The 23869-nt window shown below is 37.0% G+C and overlaps 1 protein-coding gene across 8 annotated transcripts in view; it reads left to right on the top strand.

Moving 5' to 3' along the window:
* LOC134210838 (filamin-B) overlaps positions 1-23869 on the top strand; it is a 233224-nt gene that overhangs the window by 156548 nt on the left and 52807 nt on the right. For all 8 annotated transcript variants that reach the window (XM_062687171.1, XM_062687178.1, XM_062687172.1 and 5 more), the window contains 2 exons: positions 14131-15142; positions 15207-15427. In XM_062687171.1, coding sequence (XP_062543155.1) covers positions 14131-15142; positions 15207-15427 — 1233 coding nt within the window. The remainder of the gene's footprint in view (positions 1-14130; positions 15143-15206; positions 15428-23869) is intronic.

Raw genomic sequence — 23869 nt, forward strand, 5'->3', positions numbered from 1 at the left:
AATGCTTAGTTTTTTATATTTCTTTATGGAAATTTTCATATTTTTTTATTGCTCTTCGTTGATTTTTTCGTGGAAAGTTTTTAATTTTTCATGAAAAAAAAATTCTTTTGTAGGGACACGGCAGGTATTTTCGTCTGTTCGTCATAGTCTCGAAAACCAATAAAAGAGACACTTTTTTGTAAAACTCATACGTACCAAATCGTAAGCTCAGGAGAAACGTTCTGCTATAGTGGAGTTCTAGGAAATGTACGTTGCTTTCGTTGGTTTTAGCCCCTACGACGATGGAAATACCTGCCGTGTCCCTATTAGTTTATTGCCAATATTGATTTATTTATAAAAATTTTGTATTTTTTTCCGTGGAACATTTTGATTTCCTTATGAAAAATTATTCTTTTATAATTACAATGCACAATGGGGAAATCCGATTTCAAAGGTGGAAAAAATTGATAACTTTCTTCACGAACAACTTACAGAAGAGATCAAGAGCTTATTCGAAAGGTAATTTTGCAAAGAATTCAGTGAGTGCTGTTTCATGGACGTGGAACGCTTCTGTATGTAGTTATTGAGCTCGTTTTGCCCTAATGCCCCATATATTGAGAGTTTCCAAACTATTTGTCACTTTATCTTTAAGACATTGTTCTAAAATTGTGTTTATCTCTTCACTGTGGATCCACAGAAGCGCACTAAATATATTTTGTTGGTAAAAGTTGGAAATTTAAGGGATTTTGGGGTCAAATAAGCATCAAAGTGCATTTTATGTGCAATTTTCATGTATTCTGTAAAAATAGTAATATTTACAGATAAGTGTTGATATTATTGTCTCAAAGTGTTGAACAGATATTGACAAACGTTTGCCGAACAAAAATTAATGAAATAAATCGTTGCACAAATGTTTTATTTGGTTATTTATTGAGTAAAAAACGATTTTTAAAAACTTTTGAATAGCACCGATGCCAAACATTTCCAAACCATACCCGATCGCACAACTAGACAAGAATAGTCATATGTTATGAGTCTTGATGTGATCATAGATAGGAGGTGATGGGAGATACACTTTTTTTTTACCTTTTTGCCCAAATTCCCCTATGAAGCAATATAACTCAATGATTTTGAGCAAGGAAATGATGTAGTATTGTTAATTTAATTGATATTTTCCAATGATATAATTAAAATAACAAATAATCATATAATTCATTAAAAATATTGAATTATAGGGGATTTAGGGGTCATACAGCTCATTTAATGTAATTTTTTATTCAAAATAGCATAACATTTTTCACAGACGATGCACATAGAAGATAAAGGGCTTATTCGAGAGGGAGTTTTCCAAGGAATTCAGTGAGACATCTTTTATAGACGTGAGGCACTTCTGTATGTAGTTATTAAGCTAGTTTTGCCCCAATGTCCCATACATCTCAAATTTTTCGTGCTTTTATCTTCCAAGTATTGTACTAAAGATGTGTTCTCCTCTTCATTATAGATCAATAGAAAAGCACTATACATGCTTTGTTGGTAAAAATTGGAAATTGAAGGGATTTTGGGGTCAAATAAGTATTAAATTGCACTTTACGTGAATTTTTCATTTTTCAATTACTAATGAAGTAAATCATTTCGCAAGTGTTTTGTTTTGTGATTTATTGGGTAAACCCCGATTTTTTAAATGCCATACCAAACCATACCCGTTTGCACAACTAGATAACAACTAGATTTTTAAATACATAATTAATGAATTTTTTCACTTATTTGTCCCAAAATGTCTTAAAAATCCATTTTTAATGTAATATATGGATATTTGTTTTTTTATGGTATCAATTTCTGTTAAAAAAATTATGACAATAATATAAACTATTATCTGTAAATATCTGAATAATCAATAGGTTGTAGATTTCGCCAAAATTGACCATATGTAGAGCTACATCAATGCTTACAAGTTTTTAAATCACCGTAAATTAACCCTAAATGATCATTCGACGTAATATAGTGCAAATGACTTTTTGGGTATTATTATTTTTTACAGAGTACATGAAAAATTCACATAGATGCAGTTTGATGATTATTTGACCCCAAAATCCCTTAAATTTCCAACTTTTTCCAACAAAATATGTATAGTGCTTTTCTATTGATCTATAATGAAGAGGAGAACACATCTTTAGTACAATACTTGGAAGATAAAAGCACGAAAAATTTGATAAACTGTGATGTATGGGACATTGGGGCAAAACTAGCTTAATAACTACATACAGAAGTGTCACACATCTATTAAAGATGTCTCACGGAATTTCTTGGAAAACTCCCTCTTGAATAAGCCCTTTATCTTCTATGTGCGTCGTCTGTGAAAAATGTTATGCTATTTTGAATAAAAATTACATTAAATGAGCTGTATGACCCCTAAATCCCCTATTATTCAATATTTTTAATGAATTATATGATTATTTGTTATTTTAATTATATCATTGGAAAATATCAATTAAATTAACAATACTACATCATTTCCTTGCTCAAAATCATTGAGTTATATTGCTTCATAGGGGAATTTGGGCAAAAAGGTAAAAAAAGTGTATCTCCCATCACCTCCTATCTATGATCACATCAAGACTCAGAACATATGACTATTCTTGTCTAGTTGTGCGATCGGGTATGGTTTACTACATACAGAAGCGTTCCACGTCCATGAAACAGCACTGACTGAATTCTTTGCAAAATTCCCTTTCGAATAAGCTCTTGATCTCTTCTGTAAGTTGTTCGTGAAGAAAGTTATCAATTTTTTCCACCTTTGGAATCGAATTTCCCCATTGTGCAATGTTTCCATTTATAAGTGCTAATTTATTTTTTGTTTTGTGGAAAACTCTTAACCTTCGGGAACTTGCGTAAAAAGTTCAACATCTTCGAAAAAACACGCTTCTCGTTCACAACAGAAGCGGGATTGCGTAAGCAGTCCTGAACCAAGCGAGTTCCGGAAGGTTAATTGTTTATAAAAAAATTGCATCATTTGTAAATTTTATATTTATTTATTGACAATTTCCTAATTTTTAAGGGAATTTTTTTGATTGTTTAGGAGGAGTTTTTATTTTGGTCCTTTTTGAGATAGTTCTTACACAGAATCAATATTCTAGTAAATCAGAAATGGTCAATTTCTAATTATTTTTAACCCATGATACAAAGAGGAAAAAGCACACATCCAAGGAAAGTCGTAACAACTGACACTATAGTAATTGTAAACAGTCAGTATGTTGGTTTCAAGAATAAGTTTGAACAAATATTTCTGACCTAAACATACATATCTGAAATACCTGCTAAAAGATCCCAAATTCTTGTACAATTTCAAAAATATTTATAAAATTAAATATGAAAATTTTCATAGAATTGTGAAATTTTCAGCAATTTTTTTTTATTTATGAAATGTTGATCAATAAACAAAATTGCAACATATTTCAAACCAAAAACATTTAAAATTCCATAAACATTTATTTCTTTTTGGGAATTAATCTGTCCCGTCATAAATGTGTATTTGCTAATTGATTCTTTATGGTCGACTTTTCCAAAGATCTCATGATTTTTAACGCCTCTAACTATTTAAAAAAAAATCAAACAAAAAATCAAATAAGTGCTGTTTTCAATTTTGATCTAATATTTAATTTTGAGCCAACATCAGACAAATGCAATCCTACAGACTGGTTCACACGTGCAGTACTTTTCGGTTTTTGTTTTCGATTCTTAGGTTTCAAAATATGTTTTTTTATAAAAATGGCCTTAGATGAGTCAGTCTGGAAAACGAGATACAATGTTTGACGGGAACGGTCATTGAAAGTTCGAAAAAAATCAAAATAAGCTTCAACTTATTTTTTTTTACTTTAAAGATTTTTTTCGTTTTTTAATAGGCATAAAGAAATTTGCATATCGTTTTTTTTGTCATTTGGCTTCAACATTTAAAATAGTAGTTTGTGCAACAAGTTGCAAAAAGATGATTTTTTCAGCACGAGTTGTACGTTTATCCAACGAGGCTTGCCGAGTTGGATAAATACTACGAGTGCAGAAAAAATCGAGTTTTGCAACGAGTTACACACGCTATTTTTTGCGATGACGAAAAATGAACTTTAATTTTATAAATCTGTACCAAAATTGTACAGTCTAATTACTCCACATGCTAATTCTTGCCAATAAATTATGTTGCTGTGGAAAACAATCAGATTCCATGTTACCGAGCCAAAATACATAGTTCTACAAGCAGTGGAGCGATAGATGTACTTGCCTTTGGAAATTTTTATGTCATGTCCACCAAACTATTTAATTTATTACGCGGCGCATAGAATACGCTATTTGAGCACTTACCCAAACTAATTCAGCAAAATGAAGTCATGTAACTACTGTTCTGATGATGGTTTTTCATTATAGCACCCAAATGAGTGTTATAATGAATATTATGCAACCCATTTTTTATTATATTAGGCCAAAAACTGTGCGGTCGAAAATGTCATTTGGCTGGTCGAAAATGTCGTTAGACCTGAACGGAACATTTGGACGACAGAGACGGGGAAGGGTCGTTTGGTTGAAACCGTTTCGGCCGAAAGCCATTTGGCCGAATGCCACCAGGCTGAACAAATCCTTAGGCCAAACCCATCTGGCCGAATAGGTCGTTTGACCGAATAGGTCATTTCGCCAAATAGGTTATTCGGCCTAGTAGGACATTTGGCTGCATAGGACATGAAAGTCGAAACTACGCACATCACCCGATCCATCGTCGCCTTGATCAACCGTATCAGTATATCCGGAAATCCGTTTTCGTGCATTAGCTGCCATAGCTGGTCCCGATCGATTGTATCATATGCGGCTTTGAAGTCGATAACTAGATGATGTGTGGGCACGTTGTATTCGTGGCATTTCTGCAATACCTGACGTATGGGGAACACCTGCTCTGTGGTAGAGCGTTCACCCATAAATTCGAGGGACCTAGCCCAGGATTGATCAAAATCCAGATGTTGTAAAATACATCGTGCTAGAATGAGAAAAGGGGCCCTCCTTAGCCGTGCGGTAAGACGCGCGGCTACAAAGCAAGACCATGCTGAGGGTGGCTGGGTTCGATTCCCGGTGCCGGTCTAGGCAATTTTCGGATTGGAAATTGTCTCAACTTCCCTGGGCATAAAAGTATCATCGTGTTAGCCTCATGATATACGAATGCAAAAATGGTAATCTGGCTTAGAAACCTCGCAGTTAATAACTGTGGAAGTGCTTAATGAACACTAAGCTGCGAGGCGGCTCTGTCCCAGTGTGGGGATGTAATGCCAATAAGAAGAAGAAGAAGAAGAAGAAGAACTCCTTCGCGTTTGACCCCCTCAATCGTCGTTAATCACAGCAAACTTTTCACATTCACTGTTGTTCGGCCAAACGACATTATTGGCCTAATGCATGGTTTCCCAAACTGTGGGTCCCGACCCCCAGGGGGGTCGCGAGCGGATTGTTGGTGGGTCGCGTAGAACAAATATTAATTGCAGCTCGAATGCCGAACCTTTTGATCATTTTTTTCGGGAACATAATTTCAAGTTCAAACCGCATTTGTTTTTAAATATTCATCACCACGCTATTTTAGAAAACATTTATGCCTAAAAGCTGTCCCCTTAATGAAGTAAAATAAAAACATTTTTACAAACAATATCATGTTTGTCATTTTTTGCATTTGTACATGAAGGTAACGAAAATATTTTTGTAAAACTTGCCGAAACAGATGACATTCTGATTCAATTAATGCCTAATACTACTTGGTAATTTTTTTTTTCATAGGTGGGTCGCGAGACATATAGAATCTTGTTAGGTGGGTCGCATACCCAAAAGTTTGGGAAGCTCTGGCCTAATGAACCTTTCGTCTAAACGATATTTCCGGCCAAACAACCCTTAATGTCAAACGACTATTTCGGCTAAACAGCCTTTTCGCCAAATGATCAATTCGGTCCAACGTCTTTTTTGCCCAAATAATATTTTCAGTCAAATGACCCTCCCTGTGGAAACGACCGCTACGATCGAATGACTTATTCGGCCAAACGACGTTTTCGGCGAAATTCCCAGTTCAGCCGAACAGCATTGTCGGCCGTAAGTCCATTTCGTTCAAACAATTTTTCTCGGCCAAAATTAAAAGGTGGGTGAATACTTTTTAGGCGGTTTATAAACGCTGTTACTTTCGCAAAAAAAAGCTGCCAGCACTTGCCGCAGCGCAACATGTTGGAGCTTATACGTGACTTTGTATTTGATGACACTTTTCGAATATGTTGTCTATCCTTCAACAGTGCACTATCATCCAAATGAAAGTGCAATACAAAGGAACAAAATACAATGCATGATCCAAACAACTTCTACTTGCAAAAGTAAGACCAGTACTGGAATTTCTCAATTTAGATGAGAGATGTCACCAGTTAGGTACCACACATGTTTCGGACAGCAGAACAAAGGGAACCGAAGCGACAATCTTTATCTGGTAACTAAAATATCTTTTGCGTGGAGGGCTTCTCGGTTTTCATACAAACATGAGCGTACGCGTAAAACAATGCTTCTCCATCATAGCAAAAATGATTATTCGAACCTCCGTACTTTTGGGTAAATGTTACCATTGTGCATATTTTGTTTTTATTTCGCATTTAATTATTGGCACGGGCCTCTGTTCTAATAAAGATTTGTCATATAGGGTTAATGCAGATATTTTCGTCTTTTCGTCATAGTATACGAAATAGCAATAAAAGAGACACTTTTTTGACAAACTTATCCATACCAAATCGTAAGCTAAGGAGAATTGTTCTGATATAGTGGAGTTAGTTGCTTTTGTTGGTTTTGGCCCCTACGACGATAGACGATTTTCGCCTGCTGCTCTCAATCTCATGATCTGCCCATAAGGATGCGGCGTATTTTTCGAATGCTTCTTAAACCTGACATTCTTGTGTTTAAACGCTTTTTTACGGCAAGAAAAGAGTAGCTTCAGAGTACAAGTCAAACATTTTGCTAAATATCAATTTGTAGGAGAAGAGACCCCAAAAAGCCCACCCCCGGGACTAAACGCCTTTTGAGTATTCCATCATATTTACCGCATTTGGTATGGCCGAAACTAGACCTAAAATTATGTAAGTTAGGCAAAAAAAATGTCAAAATAAAAGATAGGAAGGTTATGGAAAAACCGAAATTTTCCACATTTTGATGAAACATCTAATAGTTTGGCGAAACGCCCTAGGCTGACTAACCTACAATGTACTATGCGTCTCCACGCAATATTCATACCAGAATGCTGATTCGCCGACGCGTGGTGCGTTGTTCCCAAAGAGCTGCCAGATAGAAGGCTTTGAGATGCCAGATAGAAGTTTTGCCTCATAAGTTTTCCGGCAACGAAATATCACCACTTTTTTTAAATGTGAATATTATCAATATGATTGAGATTTTCTACAATTTTTAAATGGCATCACCGAGCTACATTGTTACATGAAGTAAAAATACCCATTAAAATCGTTACAGCTAAGACATTAAAGCAGTCTTTGCTTAGCTAGGGCATATTGCCCTCCCCTACCCCTGAAGCACCCTGAAGGTAGACTTTTGCCGTTCCGGAAGTAGTTTTGAAAGAAAATGTCTGAAACTCGATTATGCATATGCAACCAACTTGGTTGGCATGTGTACAAAAATACATATGAGAGAGTTAGTTCTGAAAATGTATTGCGAGAGTTCGGCTGGTGGCCCGGTGCTGGGAATTTGGTTTCATCAGTACCCGCTAAGCTGCGGAGGACGACGGAGGTCCTTCGTAGCTTAGTAGGGAAAGCACCTGTCTAGCGTACTGTGGTCGTGGGATCACCGAAGGGGCGGTTACCCTCCAATACCTTTTCCGAACTAAATCTATCACATGTTGTGCATATGCATAATTGAGTTTCAGACATAGTAATTAATTTCCACTCCAGGTGCCTTAATACCCGGCATATCCAGCTTTTTACGCTAGCTATAAATTTACAAGGGGTGCAGCAATTTTGACGTATGCTGTGTACAAACTTATGGCGACGTCTTAGTAGCCATGAATTTTTGTTCGCTTTGTTAGTTTTGAAATACGGGATATGTAAAATCATGCACCTGTTATCCAGGATTTGGATAATTTAACTAGTTTATATTCCGATTCCAAATGTTATCCTTGACGGGTAAAATCAACACGTCCCGTCCAACATACCCGTTGAGAGGAACAATTTTAATGGAGGTATTCAAATCCCAGCATCAGAAGGCGTCCTTCGTATAGTTTGACAAAGTTTGACAAATGTCTCGCCACGCAGTTTGTAAACGGTCTCTTCATTAGGACTCGTGCATTATTTTTTTTACACAGTTGGTATTTCTTAATTTCTCGGTTAACCTGAACTTCTACAGATTTTAAAATACCACCTGAATTTTCTTTATTTTTTGTGATTTTTTTTTGTGGGGTGAACTCATAGTTTCATTGACGCTTAAGGTCATAATCGACTAAAACCCAACCGTGTAAAAAAAGAATCGGGTGTATCACAAATCTCTGAAATTGGGAAAAAAAGTCGGCCCCTGAACGGATTTTGTAATCAGTTTCAATTCTACCATAGGTATGAGAGTGTCTTTGCTAGTCATTTGAAAACTGGCATTCTCACGTTGCATATATTGTGTAAAAAATAATATTTTTTTCAAATGCCTACCAGTCCAAAAAAATCAAGAAATAGTGTGGAAATGTGCCGTTAAGCACTTATCGTGTTAGGGATCATGACCGTAAAGAAGTTAGATTAACAATGTATGTAAAGCGAATCTTATTTCGACCCATGAAGTGATCAAAACAATTCTAGAGTGCTGTATGCGTAAAAGAGAGTTTCTCTTTGCTTCCTATCTCTTTCGATTATTACAAAACTTTAAAACGTAGAACTAGGAATCGAATACGGTTGGAATTGCCGTATACATAATATCCCACAGTAAACCGTCAAGAAGGTACACCTCGTTTGGATTGACTCCAGAACCTGTCCGGCTTATTACTTTACGAAGGATATAACAGTTAGAATTCTGTGTGCCGTGATAGATGTCGAGCACAGACCAGTGCATTCATAGAGCTAGGACCAATCACACATATTATAGAAACTCACATCGCCAGTAACATCGAACGAAAAATATTCGGAAAAGTTAGGATAAGTACACTACGATTATGTCATTATGCAGAAAATCAGTTAATCTTGCTTGGATAAAAAAGATTTCTCATAGTCGGCAGGAGACAGACAATATGTTCAGTAGGTAGGGCAATTGTCGCTCCTGCGAGATGAAATTTGAAAACAAGAATCTTGGCAAGATTCTATTGAAAGCATTGTTACGATATTTCGCCTTTATTGACTGCCGGTGGCCGGCCGTAGCATCTCAAAATTGATCTCGTGAGGCGTGGAACATGAATGTACTAGATTTCGCCATCTCACAGCTTCCTATCCACATAAATGAGTCCAATCCTCTTGCATCTTGTTATAAGCTTATTTAATAATACGGTCAGTAATCAACTGCCCTCGAATTGCCTAAAACTAAACCAAAAATGAATTAAAAATCAAGAAAATTAAAATCAATAAACGAAAACATTTGATTTTGTTACGTTTCCATGGACTAGGTTAATATGTTTTTCAAAATGACAAAGAAGTACACTTTGATTGGATTATGAAAATTATGGTGGACACATGAAATGTCAGAAAAGGGTGATGCAAAATTTATAGCATGACCTGCGTAAAAAGCTGGATAGGCAATTTACTTTGAATGTACTGAAGAAAATGTCGTAACTATGTCAATTTCTAACCAATTCAAGATATATCAGCACTCTTCTCTTCAGATTGCCAAAAGTTTGTAGAACATTGAACCTTTCTTAATGCATGGCAACTGGAAGTTTTGCATTGATTTATATCTTTTATTCTATTTTAAAGAAAACCCACTTTTATAAAGTTATAGCTTTGCCAAATGTCAACCAAATACGGATGTTCATATATGAAATCAAAGATACATTCTTTGACTAAAATTGAATACGTTTCTGGAGTATTGGATTGCGGTGTCAATGTTTTTGACAAACAATGTAAAGTTATTTATATTGCTTTCGAAAATGTGACGCAGTAAGCCGTTTTTATGTCATTTATAAAGTCGTTTTTAAACGTTTTACCAGCGTTTTATGGAGACCTTACTTTAGAAGACCGTTGCAACCTAATGTTCTCTAGCGTAAATTTTATCAAAATATTCTAAACGTCTTAACGAATGTTTATGAGATAGCTTTTGTGAATTTGATCGGTGTCTTAATCACAAATATGATATTCGCAATTTCGGAAGTACGAATTTCTAATGGAATCTCTTACTTATTCTTACTCAAATTTAAACAATTTTCAAATTTCGTCAACATTTAGCTGCTGCGCTATCCTCGCCAGTAAAAGGGTAGTGAAAGTTTTTTTTAGGTTTTCAAATAAGTTGGGATTTGTGAATGACAACTACCGACGCGTGGAAAACGACCCTTATTCGTACACATGAACCCTTCCCAAATGGGATAACATTAGTGATTCATTTCATGTTGCGTTACTGAGTTCAGCAGTTTTTCTAACACAGGTTGTTATAAACTCCATTCAGGATGTTGTTAAAGTGATTAAATTCGTTGAATCATAACCAATTATTGTAATAAAACTGTTTGAAGTAAATGTCACATAAAATGATAATAAATTGAATAATTTTAACAGATTTGTTCCAATGATTGCTATAAAAACTGAAGCTGTTACAGTTGTTATATAATCTGATTTTTCCTTCCTACCTCGGGTACATGTCGTACTCATCTATCGATATGGCGGCTTTACTTCCTGGAGACCGCGAACAGACGCTTTTCCTGCGTCATCACCTCTATTGCTCAAACGAAAAAATAGTAACTATAGAACTGTTCTATTACAAATAAATTCTCATAATTCGGGCATTAGTTTATCCATGTCGTCTCATCTATTTACCCGACTTTTGTTCAAAGCACTGCCACTGTGTTCTGGTAGTATTAAAAACAGAGCAGCTCACAGCTGCTGGCCCGATACATTATTGGTGAGCATTGCACAATTGGCTTTTCATAAAGGTAGGACAATGTCCGAATTTCAATATTCCATATCTTTTTATTGGTTGTAAATAGAAGAACACATCGAAAGCATACCTACGACTTTGAATGCCGTTGTTTAACTTATGGATTTTGGGAATGACTAGGAAGCCCCGATCCCCTTTTCTTATTTCAAACACATCTCTTTCGAATATAGTTAATTTGGATTAATTTCCCCACATATAGGTATTCTTAAGTACCTATGTATGTTTATGAATACTCGAATAAGTTACACCGGGGCAAGTTGAAATGAGGGGTAAGTTGAAACAGAAGCTGTAATTTAGATCTGAAATGACCGAATGCCCTGATTATTTTTTTCAACAAACTACTCCGCTAAGCGCACTTTCTGACTGCCATTCCCGGAATATTGCAGCTACTAGAAACAATCCCTGCCATTGTTTATTTTCCACCCTTTGCAAAATCTAAACCAACTATTTGACGTGCCAATGAAACAGGTCTCAAAATGATGTTTGCATTAATTTTTTTTCATGAAATTTGCATGGTAGGCAATCATCCAATGTTGAATAAGCATAATGATTATGAAAAATCAATGAAAACCCATTTCACTTTTTGAAATATGGTCGTTTGAAATTGCTCTGCATTTTTAACCCATCGGGGCAAATAGAAATGCGTGGTGCGGGGTAAATTGAAACAACCATTCAAAACGTCACCCTCGCAATTAAAAGTAATTTTTTTTTCCAGAATTCAACATGGTCCGTGAATACATTCGGAGAACATAAATTTATAAAAAGGTTCAAACATCTGAAAATAAATTTAATAAATTTCCGCTTATCCCTTCATGAATTCCCTCCTACAATTTTTCCTAAAGAATAGGATAACAACGGTCATGGTTAAACTGCATGGTTTAGTTTTTAAATTCTTAATCAACTTCTCCTCGTAGTGAGCACTGGCACTCAAAAATATAGGGTAAGACGGTATAATGCGCCCCACCTGGCCAAAACGCCCCCTTTGATTTCTAGAAAACTATAACTAACTAAGGGTCAAATTCAGTTGGTGGCTATTAATATTTGTAGAACCATCATCCTATGTGAATATGTGAATATTTTTGTATTACATAATGAAAATATTTGCAAAATACAAAAAGTCACAGTTTTGATGTAACTTTTAATGTTTGTTTGTTGAACATTCTGGAGCGACTCTGGCATACTGTCCGCAAAACTTGCACTGGAACACTCAGTTGGGCAACAAAATTACTTTTCTCAGTGGTTAATACGATATAAAATTGCTTCCATCTTCAAAAATGTAACGATTTTCGAAAACATGTTTCACTGGCCAAAAACGCCCCAGTGTAGGCAGGACGATATGCCTTACCAACTGGACACAAGCGCAGCGAGCCTGCAGCAGTTGCTTCCAAATTGTATGGAAAATATTGAAATGTAATTCATACCTGCTTGAATGGACCTATGTTGGTTTTTATTGTCAAGCGCATAAGGATTTGTAGCCTTTTTATTATGGGATTGATAAAATACTAATGAAGGGCTATTCAATGACTTTGGTTGAGGTGGGGCGTATTGCCCAGGCACTATTTAAAATTCATTTTTTCACGACTTTTCAAAAAAGCTTTATTACGTGTTTTCTGTAATATTTTTATATGACTACTCACGGGCAATGCATTTGCGACTTCGTGGACTACCAAATAACACAAAGTTTGCATAAATTATGTTGAAAAGTAAAAAGTTATCGAGGATTTGCCTTAGGGGGGGCATATTATACCGTCTTACCCTAAATCATAGAGCATGTAAACATTTCAGTAACTCCACCATTCACTTCCGCAGTCCCCTATTTCTCTAATCGAGGAGTTTATGAGACATACGGTTGTTAATTAATGTGAATTTATGGAGAAGCTACAACCGAATTAATTAGGCACACGATTCAAGTGAACCAACTAATGAACCATCCTGAAAAGTAATCCGAGTGGTCACAAGTAGGACGTAATCAATCGGCACGCAAAAAAAGGCGTTTATGAATTCATGAACTAATAAGTTCACGGTGTATTTTTTCGTGAACAACAGTCACGGATTCGGGAACACAGTCAAGTTTTCTGGAACGTTCTGGAAAACGTGACTGGTGTTCCCGAATCCATGAATTAAATCACGGTGTATTTTTACTGGTTCACGATTTTTTTTGCGTGTGAGAAATTTTCAGCGTAGTGTGATCTCTAGAATTTGGTCCCTGAAAATTACGTTTGTGACTTTGTTGAATACTGCCCTTTTTCGCATAAGAGTTCCATATTTAAGTTTATTTTTTGTGTAAAAGAGTATCAAAATCTGGAATGTGACTTTTATGAGAGTAAATATCAAGATGAGACAACACAAGTGGGGTTTGATTTTCAAATTTCTAGAACAAAGCCTACTATTTTATCAATTTTTCTTAAACAAGAGACAATTCTGAGCTAATTTCTGAAAGAAAATAGAAACCGTCAAAAATTTACAAGGTACTCTTTTGCGAATCCTGGCAGTACAGCCACCTTGACAACCTCGTGGATCTTGAGTCTCACTGAGTACATATATTTTGTTTTTAATACGGCAAAATTAAGTTATGTTTGTATATAGCGCAGTGTTTCAACTTGCCCCGATATGTGGGGCAAGTTGAAACAATGCATATAAAAAAATATTTTCAGTATACAAAATATTTATAGAAAAGTTTGGTTGGGTTGCTTATTTCTTATGCATAATCTTTGGCCCGAACTATCAAACACCGCAAACGGATTGAAAATTTATCAAAGGATGATTTTTTTAGAGCACTTCAAATTTCAACTTTGAAAAAACCGTTTCAACTTGCCCCGGTGTACCTTATCTTAATATTTAGATACAAACAATTTTTCGAATAGCTTTCACAAATCAAGTTTTGGAACACTCAACGGGAATTGATCCTGCTAGAAGAAAATATTTAGAAAAAAGTTTAAAGGTACTAAATGATTTCTTGAACATTTTTCCTTCGAAGTACATTGATCATCCATCTAGTTGTGCAATAAAACGAACGAGTGTTAATGTGATTTTTTTCTCTTCCCTCTGCAGGTTCACCGTGGAATATCAACATAATGTCGTCACCGGGGCTGACGGCTCTCGGTGAATCCACCCGGCTGGTGCCGGCCAACGTGCCGGCGGTTTTTGAGGTGCTGCCGCCTCCTGGAGCTTCGATCCGGGGCAGTGACTGCGTTGCGACCGTGCTTTCGCCCAGCAAGAGCAAGGTCAACGCGCGGGTCACCCACGAGGCGGCCAACGGTGCAGTGCGGATTGAGTTCGTCCCGAACGAGGTCGGAACGCACATTGTCGAGGCCTCGATCGGCGGCACCACCCTGGTCGGGGGACCACTGATTGCCAAGGTGTACGACTCGAGCTTGATTCAGGTCACGGATGTGAACGGTGGAGTGGTGGGCCAGCCCTGCCAGTTTAGGGTGGATGCAAGCGCGGCCGGTGAAGGCCAACTGGAAATTTCGATCAATGAAGGCGAAGTTCCGAATCACGTACAAGTCGTTGGGGGTGGGAGATGTTTGGTTTCGTTTACTCCGGAGCAGGCGAAGCCTCATTTGATTGATATCAAGTTCAATGGAGAGACCGTCATCGGTTGTCCGTTTGTGTGTTCGGTGGCCGACACCAGTCGAGTGTTGCTCAACTTATCAAACTTAGAGCTGATTCCGGTGAACAGGCCAGCTTCTTTCCACATCACCGTGAGTGGTGGAGGAGCCGCGGAACTGGCCGTTAGTGTGCGTGGTCCACAGGGAGAGCTACCCGTACGAGTGACTGGTGACATCCATGCAGGGTTCACAGCGGAATTCACTCCGAATAATGTTGGAGCTCACACAATCAATGTGGAGTACAACGGTTATCCGGTGCAGGGAACTCCCTTCGTTGCCAAGTCTTATGACGCGACCAAGGTTGGAGTTGGATCTGTTTCCAAGGGTACCGTTGGAAGACCCGTGCAGTTCACCGTCGATGCCGGAGACGCCGGCGAAGGAAATCTGGAGATCACCATCTCCGCCAAAGGCCATAACATACCCACCCAGGTGCATCCGCAGGGGAATGCCAAGTAAGAACAAAACATTAAACATATTCTTGTGGGTAAAAATGACGTATGTCTTTAATCGTTTTAGATTCGCTGTGTCGTTTGTCCCAGCCGAGCCATGTGAACACATCATCAACGTATCGTTCAACAAAATGCTTGTCCCGGGTTGCCCCATCACGGTTATAATCAACGGGGGCACTACGGGGCCACAGGTGTCCCTCGGAGGGCCCGGGCCGCTACATTTGCCGAATTCGCTAATAATCAATCACGCCGGAGGCCGACTGGAGGACATCGAAGTCAATGTTGAAGGTGAGTTGTCGTTTTGCTTGAAAGCAACCTTTGTATTTGAAATCGTACGCATAACTATGTAATCCAATTCTTACTGTTAGAAAATCTCTGACGTACCTGTTTGGCAACACTGTCCCCTAATTTCTATTCTTTCGGCTATCCATTCGCTGTCACTGTATCTCTATCTGTTGCAAAATTCTTTCCATGTACAGCATTCAAAATTGATTAAATATATAAAATAGGTCATTCAAAAGTGTTAGATACATTTCCTTTTTTTCGTCTATTGATGTATTATCATATTTTATATAACTGAAGGAATCATAATTAGGTTTGTTTTCCGCATTGTAAGGCTTCGTGTGTATAGAACAGAGCACCAAAAAGCAAAACATTCACTGTCACCAAGCACCTTTTGCCAAAATGCACACCAAGGTACATGGTGGCACTTACTTTGCTGCAGTAGGGTATTTCATTTTCTCAAATCAAGATTTTGAACTTTAAAATAAAGGAATTTATAAAATCGTTGTAATAGGAAAATTGCACTTGATTAGGAATTTTTCTTACCGTACATAATGTAACGTTTTTTAATTCTTCAGGAAACCGGAGATTAGAAAGCGGAATTAGTTAAACTTTATTGTATTTCATTGGATTCATCTTCAGAATTTATGTCTACTGATTTTCGGAAGTACAAACGATAAGCAGAATTCTAAGTACATTCAAAACAGAATTAGAGCTCCCATCGGCAAGTTGTAATAAAACACCTGATTCTTAATATGTTTTCATCAGCTATTAAATAGCAATGTTTGTAAACTGTCGCAAGATATCAACGTTGCTGTAATTGAAAGATAAATAAGCTTATGATTGAGTAGGCCCAGTGTTGATTAAATTATTCTCAAATTTCAATCGTTGAGCACTCACGTGCGAACAAACTTGTTTGCGATTTTGAATGAAAACATTGTGCTTGAGCTTCGCTTGTAAAATTGCATCGTTTTACTTATTTACGAAAAAATAAGTTCTTTCCAAAAAGGGTTCAAAATCATTCGGAGTGATTTTTTGGTTTATATCTGTGTTCAGAATAATATTAGTGAAAGTTAATTTTCACACAAAATGGTCAAATTTGACTAGCTTTAAGTTTATTGTCCGATAACCAATTAAGTTGAATTTTCGGTAGAGAACTACAAACGAATATGTTTAAATTTTCACATACTAAGTATGTATTAAATTTTTCGAATCACTTGTCTAAAACATACACTAATAAAATTGTTCAAAATAATAGCAGTTTTTATTTTTCATACACCGACCAATCCAAATGACATATTAGCATAGCATAGCATATGTGATTGTACAAACTGTGGTGGCTATACAATGTTCAATTGAGCAATCTACTGTATATTGTCGCGAATTGGAACTTAGGATTAGTACCTGTTCCTATACAGTAGCAGTTGTATACCTGGCCACGCCCTTACAATCACGGAAGGAAGGGAAGGATTGTTAGTTCAACATCTACTAGTGAAGATGCAGGGAACCCATACTATCTTCATAGATGTCTGCAATCAAAAGCTTTCATATTGGTCTGTTGATTGCAATATTTAAAATATTTTATAAAATGAAATGTAACTTAGGTCCCTTTGAAAAGTTAAGCTAGAATTTACTCACTCGGCCGCCCGAGCTATCTGCTTACTGATGGGAAACTCAGGTTTGAATGTCATATTTTTTTGTTTGTTTTCATGTTTGTTAAAGTTTGAGCCAACATCAGCTCAGCTCACACGTGCAAAACTTTTCAGTTTTTTTTTTTTTTAAATTTATTGGCAAATTTTAAATTAATTTAAATGCAATCTACCTACCTGGATACCTGGTTGGCTACAGCGTCGACACACCTATGCCTGGCGTATTGTAGAGCTCCATAATCGCGATGTTCCTCCACTTTCCCTGAACGTTCAGGGTCCCCAGGTCCGATTCCATTGTTCGGACATTATCTGTCACAGCTCATTTCTTTTTACTGAATCGTACGTTGCTTTGAAATCAATGAACAGATGGTGAGTATGCAAGTTGTACTCCCGGAATTTATCAAGGATCATCCGCAGGCTAAACATCTGATCTGCCGTTGATCGGCCCTTATGAAAACCTGCCTAGTATTCGCTGACGAAGGACTCCTCAAGCGGTCTCAGTCAGTTAAACAGGATACGCGACTGGATTTTGTACGCCGAGTTCAGAAGGATGATCCCTCTGTAATTGTCACACTCTAGTATGTGCCCTTCCTTATAGATTGGGCATATGAGGCCATCCAACCAGCCGGCAGGCAGTTCTTCATCCGGCCATATTTTCTGGATAATGTGGTGGATTGATTGATGCAGCTGCTCACTACCGTGTTTGAGAAGCTCGACCGGAATCTCGTCCTTCCCAGCAGCTTTACTGTTTTTCAGCTCATTAAGAGCCTTCTTTTCCTAGTCCAGCGTAGGTGGTTCCACAGCTTGACCGTCGCCGACTATGTCCATCCTGCTCCTTAATACACCTTCATTTCTATCGTTCAACAAATCTTCGAAGTGCTTCTTCCACCTGGCTGCCACCATAGTCTTGTCTGTCAGAAAATTCCCCTCTCGGTCATTGCACATGGCGGGCATTGCTCAGCAAACACAAGATCGTATATCATAGCGAATAAGTGTATAAAGTGGAGGCCATATAGGTACATTTTGCATGCAGTCAAATGGAGGCATGCGCCTATATCGCCTCCACCATGTATACTTATTCGCTAGCATATGACGAATTTCGCGCCAACCCTTCTATGGGGCTGGCAGCACCATCTCAGAACCGAATGAAACTTGGTGGGCTTGATATTTCTAAGCCACTCTGTCTACATACTTAGTTTTTCAAAAATTGTCAAGAGTAACATTTGAAAAGGGCCTAATTTTTTCTCATCGATTTTAAAAAAATCGATGTAACTCTAAAATGACAAGACCTACAAAAAAGTGTTGTATGGCGGACTGTCGTGAAATTCCCTGAAGTTTTTTGGAAAAATATCCAAAAAATAAAAAAAACGATTTCTACACTGAAAAAAAATAGTTTCAAAAATTAAAATCGATATTACAAAAAAACCTCATCTCAGAAATCGATGAAATTTTTTCTGCAGATAGGTATTTCAATTATCTAACTTTTCTGGGAATAATGTTCCTGTGACATATTTAAGGAAAAAAAGTTTTTGTAACAAAAACTTATTCCATATCCATATTGAGTGAAAATTTATCAGCGTGTTTTATGTCTACAGCGCCAAATATAGGTTCAGCAGCCTATCATAAACCAACGACACATTTTGGACGTATAAAAATTTGTTTAGGAAGCAATTTAGCATAATCTAACATATTTGTGGACCAACATTTGAAAAGGGTTTACATTTTCTTTGACTTTTTGTATCGAAGTAGTTTAAAAACAATTGAGTTTACAAAAAAAAAACAAATAATTGCTTTGAAAACGGGCTAATGTTGCCGAAACGAAATTGAAGTGATATTTAATTGTAATACAGGTCGGACTCGATTATCCGGAGTATCGATTTTATTTTCACTCCGGATAATCGAATCCTCCGGATAATCGAATCACCACAAAAAAATCAAATTTGCAATTAAATGACAAAAAACTTATGTTTTATTTTATTTGCAGTGGTGTAGTCAGAATTTATTTGAGAAAAACATTGATTAATCCACCTAGCGGTATCGGTGACTTTCTGGTGTAATATGGAAAAATAGTATTCTTGCCAAAACTTTTGAGTCTATAGTCCGATTCAGTCTTGATGCATTGCAACTTGATGGTTGAGAATAGGTGCCAATAAAATAGCTAGACTATTTAAGTTTTTTGTACAAAAAATAGTATGTTTGCCTTTATTTCTTTTGAGTTCATTGTCCGATAAATGAAATTATCAATACAAAACAATATGCTTCAATAGGAAACAGGATTTCCCATTAAATGCAACCAGTTGGAAGCAAATAAGGATAAGAATAAGTACCGCAAAATTGGTTTGATCTTTTGCACTCAAAATCACAGACATCACCTCAATTCGCCGATCATAGACGGTCGGTATGTAATACTATGCGTCTTAAAATTATCTGAATGTTAAAAATTTAAAGATAATTTGGGAAATTTCCTCTTTCCTTTCCGCTAGAAGGGGTCGCCGTGGTCACTACTAACAATTTAGTTTTGCTGAAGTTGTTAACTGAATCTAAACTCTGCTAACCTAAATGAACATCCATGAATTTTAGGTGTGACAATCCATACACAAATTTAAAATGATTGATATAAAAAGTTTGAAGGAGGGTTGGAGGAAAGGTTTTAAAATGGTCGATTTGGCAACATCGCTCGAAAAAGACCCTTGCGAAGCTATAATAGCCACCAATAATTGGTGGCTCTCTCAAACGAATGGCAAAACGAGCAAGTCTTGCCAAAGATTATGGAAATACAATTAAGACTCCTCGGGAGTTGTGTGTGAGTTTGATGAACTATTCAAAAAAGCAAAAACTGTAACTGGCACACAAAAGTTTCATTATTTTATACCAATCGCTCATAGTAAATTCCTGGCTAAAAAATGTTCCAACTCAGATGAAGACCCAAATGTCTTCAAATTGCTCGAGTAAATTTACAAATTAATGAGTATTTTTTTTGCTAAGCCAATTTTAAGCTTTACATTCATTGATTTATTTTCTCGGTTAACGAAACGCTCTTTTATGTTTCAGATTTTACTGTCAAATTTACAATAATCTATCAAACATCACAATTTTGTAAATCTGGTCATTTGTGTGTAACATTGATATAAGATATCTAGGAAAATATACGCCCTTTTCAAATGTTGGTCCACATTAATGTTAGAAATTGCTTCCTAAACAAATTTTTATACGTCCAAAATGTGTCGTTGGTTGATGATAGGCTACTGAACCTATATTTGGCGCTGTATGCATAAAACACGCTGATAAATTTTCACTCAATATGGACATGAAAAAAGTTTTTGTTAGAAAAACTTTTTTTCCTTAAATATGTCACAGGAACATTATTCCCAGAAAAGTTAGATAATTTAAATATTTATCTGCAGAAAAAATTTCATCGATTTCTGAGATGAGGTTTTTTTGTAATATCGATTTTAATTTTTAAAACGTTTTTGACGTAAACTACGTCTAAGGGGAAGACTCGGATACAGGGGGACAAATGAAAATTTCCAAATTCGAGACCGTCACGAAATCATGTAAGATTTTGAACTTTAATAGCGGCTTTATCTTCCGATGGATTTTGAGATTTATATATCAATCTACGCGGAAATTCTCTACCAATTTGTCAATTATATTGAAACTTTGGGTTAGGACGTTAAAATAGGGTATCGGATCATTTGGCAGCACCCTCTTTTCTTGCCCGCAAGAGTCACGTTTCAGTTGTCGCCGTTCAGTGCAGTTGGCTTTTGAACTTTGCTTTTTGTGCGGTGTTTCGCACAAAAAGTAGAACAAAGGAGCCGGACCAGTGACCGCGCTCGAAACAAATGTAACGAAAATGCGTAATGTAGTGCATGGTGTATAAAAAGTGATGCAGATAGGGGCATGTTTGTGCAGGCATGAGACGTTCAATTGTTATCAATGCCAAAGCCCTTGCTAGTAATGCAATCATCGCAATTTAATTGCATAAACATGTTTATATTTAAAAACGACTTTGGAAAAATGTTGAGCATTTTTTTGCAAATTGAAAACTAATAAGGCCGTTACACATATTTATTAAAAACTAGCGAAACAAATCCAGCTTTGTCCGGATGTTGAAAATGTCACAATGAACTATTTGCAGCACCGCACTCTTGATCATTTTTCGTCCGTTTGTTTTGTTTTCCTCAACAGCTGACCCAAAATAGTATTCTAATGATTTTTTACATTTCCCCGTTAAATTCACCAACTTTTTGTATATACAAACCTTGTGGATCCCAAAACGAATCGATTAGGGAAAAAATCTTGCAAATCGGGAGTTAAATCGTCAGGAAGGAAATCTCAACTCATTTTTATTATATAGAAGATTATGGTCTACGCAAGGTCAAGGTCTACTGGCCTCCGACTCTCTGCAAAGTCAGGTGGGAAGGGGTGATCTTCTTCTTCTTCTACTGAATCGACCGGCGTGAAAAATTGCATACAGAGGTCTTTGGGGCCGAGGAAGGTTCTTAAGATGGTTCGAAACGCCTCTCCTCTTTGAAACCTGGCTCCTATACAAATGAAACACCAATTTCATCATAACTCGAGATCAAGCAAATGGAACCAAATCTGGCGTGTGGAGGAAAGAGGGGCCCCCATACAAATGAACCAAAAATTTCTGCATAACTCGAGAACTAATCAGAGAATAAATCAATTTTAGACAAAATAAAGTTCGTCGGGTCTGCTACTAAAAAATAAATATAAAAATGTTAAAAAAAATTGAATGAAAACTCCTCGGATTTGTTAAAGAATGTTTTGCAAATTCTCAAAATTTACCTGAATTGTTTTTTGTTGCCCCTCAAATTGTTATTTTTAAGCAAAATTATATATTTATATCGGCCTAATAATATTTTGTCCAATTAAATGCGCGCCTGAATCAGAAGGATTTAACTTTGATTCAGGAAGTGTTATTACAGGAATGAATCATGCGGTACTTATTGTACACGACAAAAGCTTCGGAACGCATACGTTCTTGAAACGGGCTATATGAGTTACAATAGAGTTATCACCTTCTTGATCCCTGATCCAAAAGTCTTGCAATGATATTAATAAAATGGTTGCACGAATATTTTATCCATAGTGACACTCAGTGTTGGTAGAATCATACTCAAATCTGAATCATCGAGGTTTCATGCACGAGCTAACTCACCTGCGATTCTGCAGGGGGAGCATCGCGCTTGAGTTTCTCGGCCAGAATCGCATCGCTTCGCTCACTCACCGAAAAATGATTTCGTTTTAAAAAGCGTCAAAACGCAATCGAGGCGTATGTTAGCCATTGTTTTAGAAGAAAAACAGTTAATTCAATGCATTCAACAATGAAGAACACGTAAATATCATGCAATGATGCAAATTGTGATTCGAATCATGAGCAAATCTCTGGGCCATGATTCTGATGGGATTTGACTCACGCATGGTTTGAATCGCCGATGAGATTTGAGATTTTGAGATTTTACCAACACTTGTGACACTGCCAGACAGTGGGAGTTAGATTGTAATAACACACACCCTCTTTTCCCGTCCGCAACGTTTACTACTCGCGCGCATCACCACCAAATTAATTGGGTTTTGGTACATGATTGACATTTTATGATTTCTAGTGATGCACGAAAAACAAGATATGCCTATGATTGGAATGTTTCTGAATAATAAAAGTTGCAAACGGAAAATATTTCTATTGAAATATTTCATCAAATGCTTCAAAACCCAAATGTAGGCAATTCGGATCCAAGAAAGGCATCATTACCACTGATGAATAAATTTGGCTTTTCACAGTAAATTTTTTAAACAATTGTCGTATCCAACAATTTTCATATCTTAAGATACGCTAGTTTTGTTCGAAACCAGTGACATAAGTAATCAAATGAATTTTCTAAAAATATTCATGTATGATGGCACTACAATCCTCAATGAACAAACTGTCTTACGTAGTTTACGTTGGGCGGTTGTGTCTTGTACATAACCTTTCTGATTTTTTATTTTTTGGATATTTTTCCAAAAAACTTCAGGGAATTTCACGACAGTCCGCCATACAACACTTTTTTGTAGGGCTTGTCATTTTAGAGTTACATCGATTTTTTAAAAATCAATGAAAAAAAATTAGGCCCTCATCAAATGTTACTCTCGACAATTTTTGAAAAACTAAGTATGCAGAGTGGCTTAGAAATACCATATATTTATGCTCACCAAGTTTCATTCGATTCTGAGATGGTGCTGCCAACCGCTGGACGAGTTGGCGCGAAATTCGTCATATGCGACTTTGTGTTGGCTGGGTGGCGCAGTCTTATTGCGCGCGCCATTGACAGTTGCGTAAAACCTCCGCATATCGTTTCTATCCATGATCTCCTGCTCCTGATCTCCTGATCTGTCACACTCTCTGCACTGTTGCCTTTTTTCTGTGGTGGATTCGTTTCTCTTCTGCCCTTGCTACACTGTACCGCTCTCTGTTGGAACGGGTACGCGCCACTAGCATTCGACTCCTAGAAACATTTTTCTCGTCCGTCTCGTCGCTGTACCCTAACAATTTCTGCGCTGTTGTAGTCACAGCTTCGTGGATATTTTTTAACAATCTGTTAACGTCGCCAGATCCGGTGGCATCTCGGATCGCTCGTCCAACTTCTGGTGGTACTGTTCAGCAACTCCTTCAACTGACAAGTGTTGGATATTGAAACGAATCGTTCTGTTGTTTCGTGAATTCGTGACGCTGGAAAGTCGCGCCAGAATTTTAGCAACTACAAGGTAGTGATCCGAGTCAATGTTTGGAGCTCTG

Source organism: Armigeres subalbatus, chromosome 2, assembly GCF_024139115.2.
Source record: "Armigeres subalbatus isolate Guangzhou_Male chromosome 2, GZ_Asu_2, whole genome shotgun sequence".
Classification (NCBI taxonomy): domain Eukaryota; kingdom Metazoa; phylum Arthropoda; class Insecta; order Diptera; family Culicidae; genus Armigeres; species Armigeres subalbatus.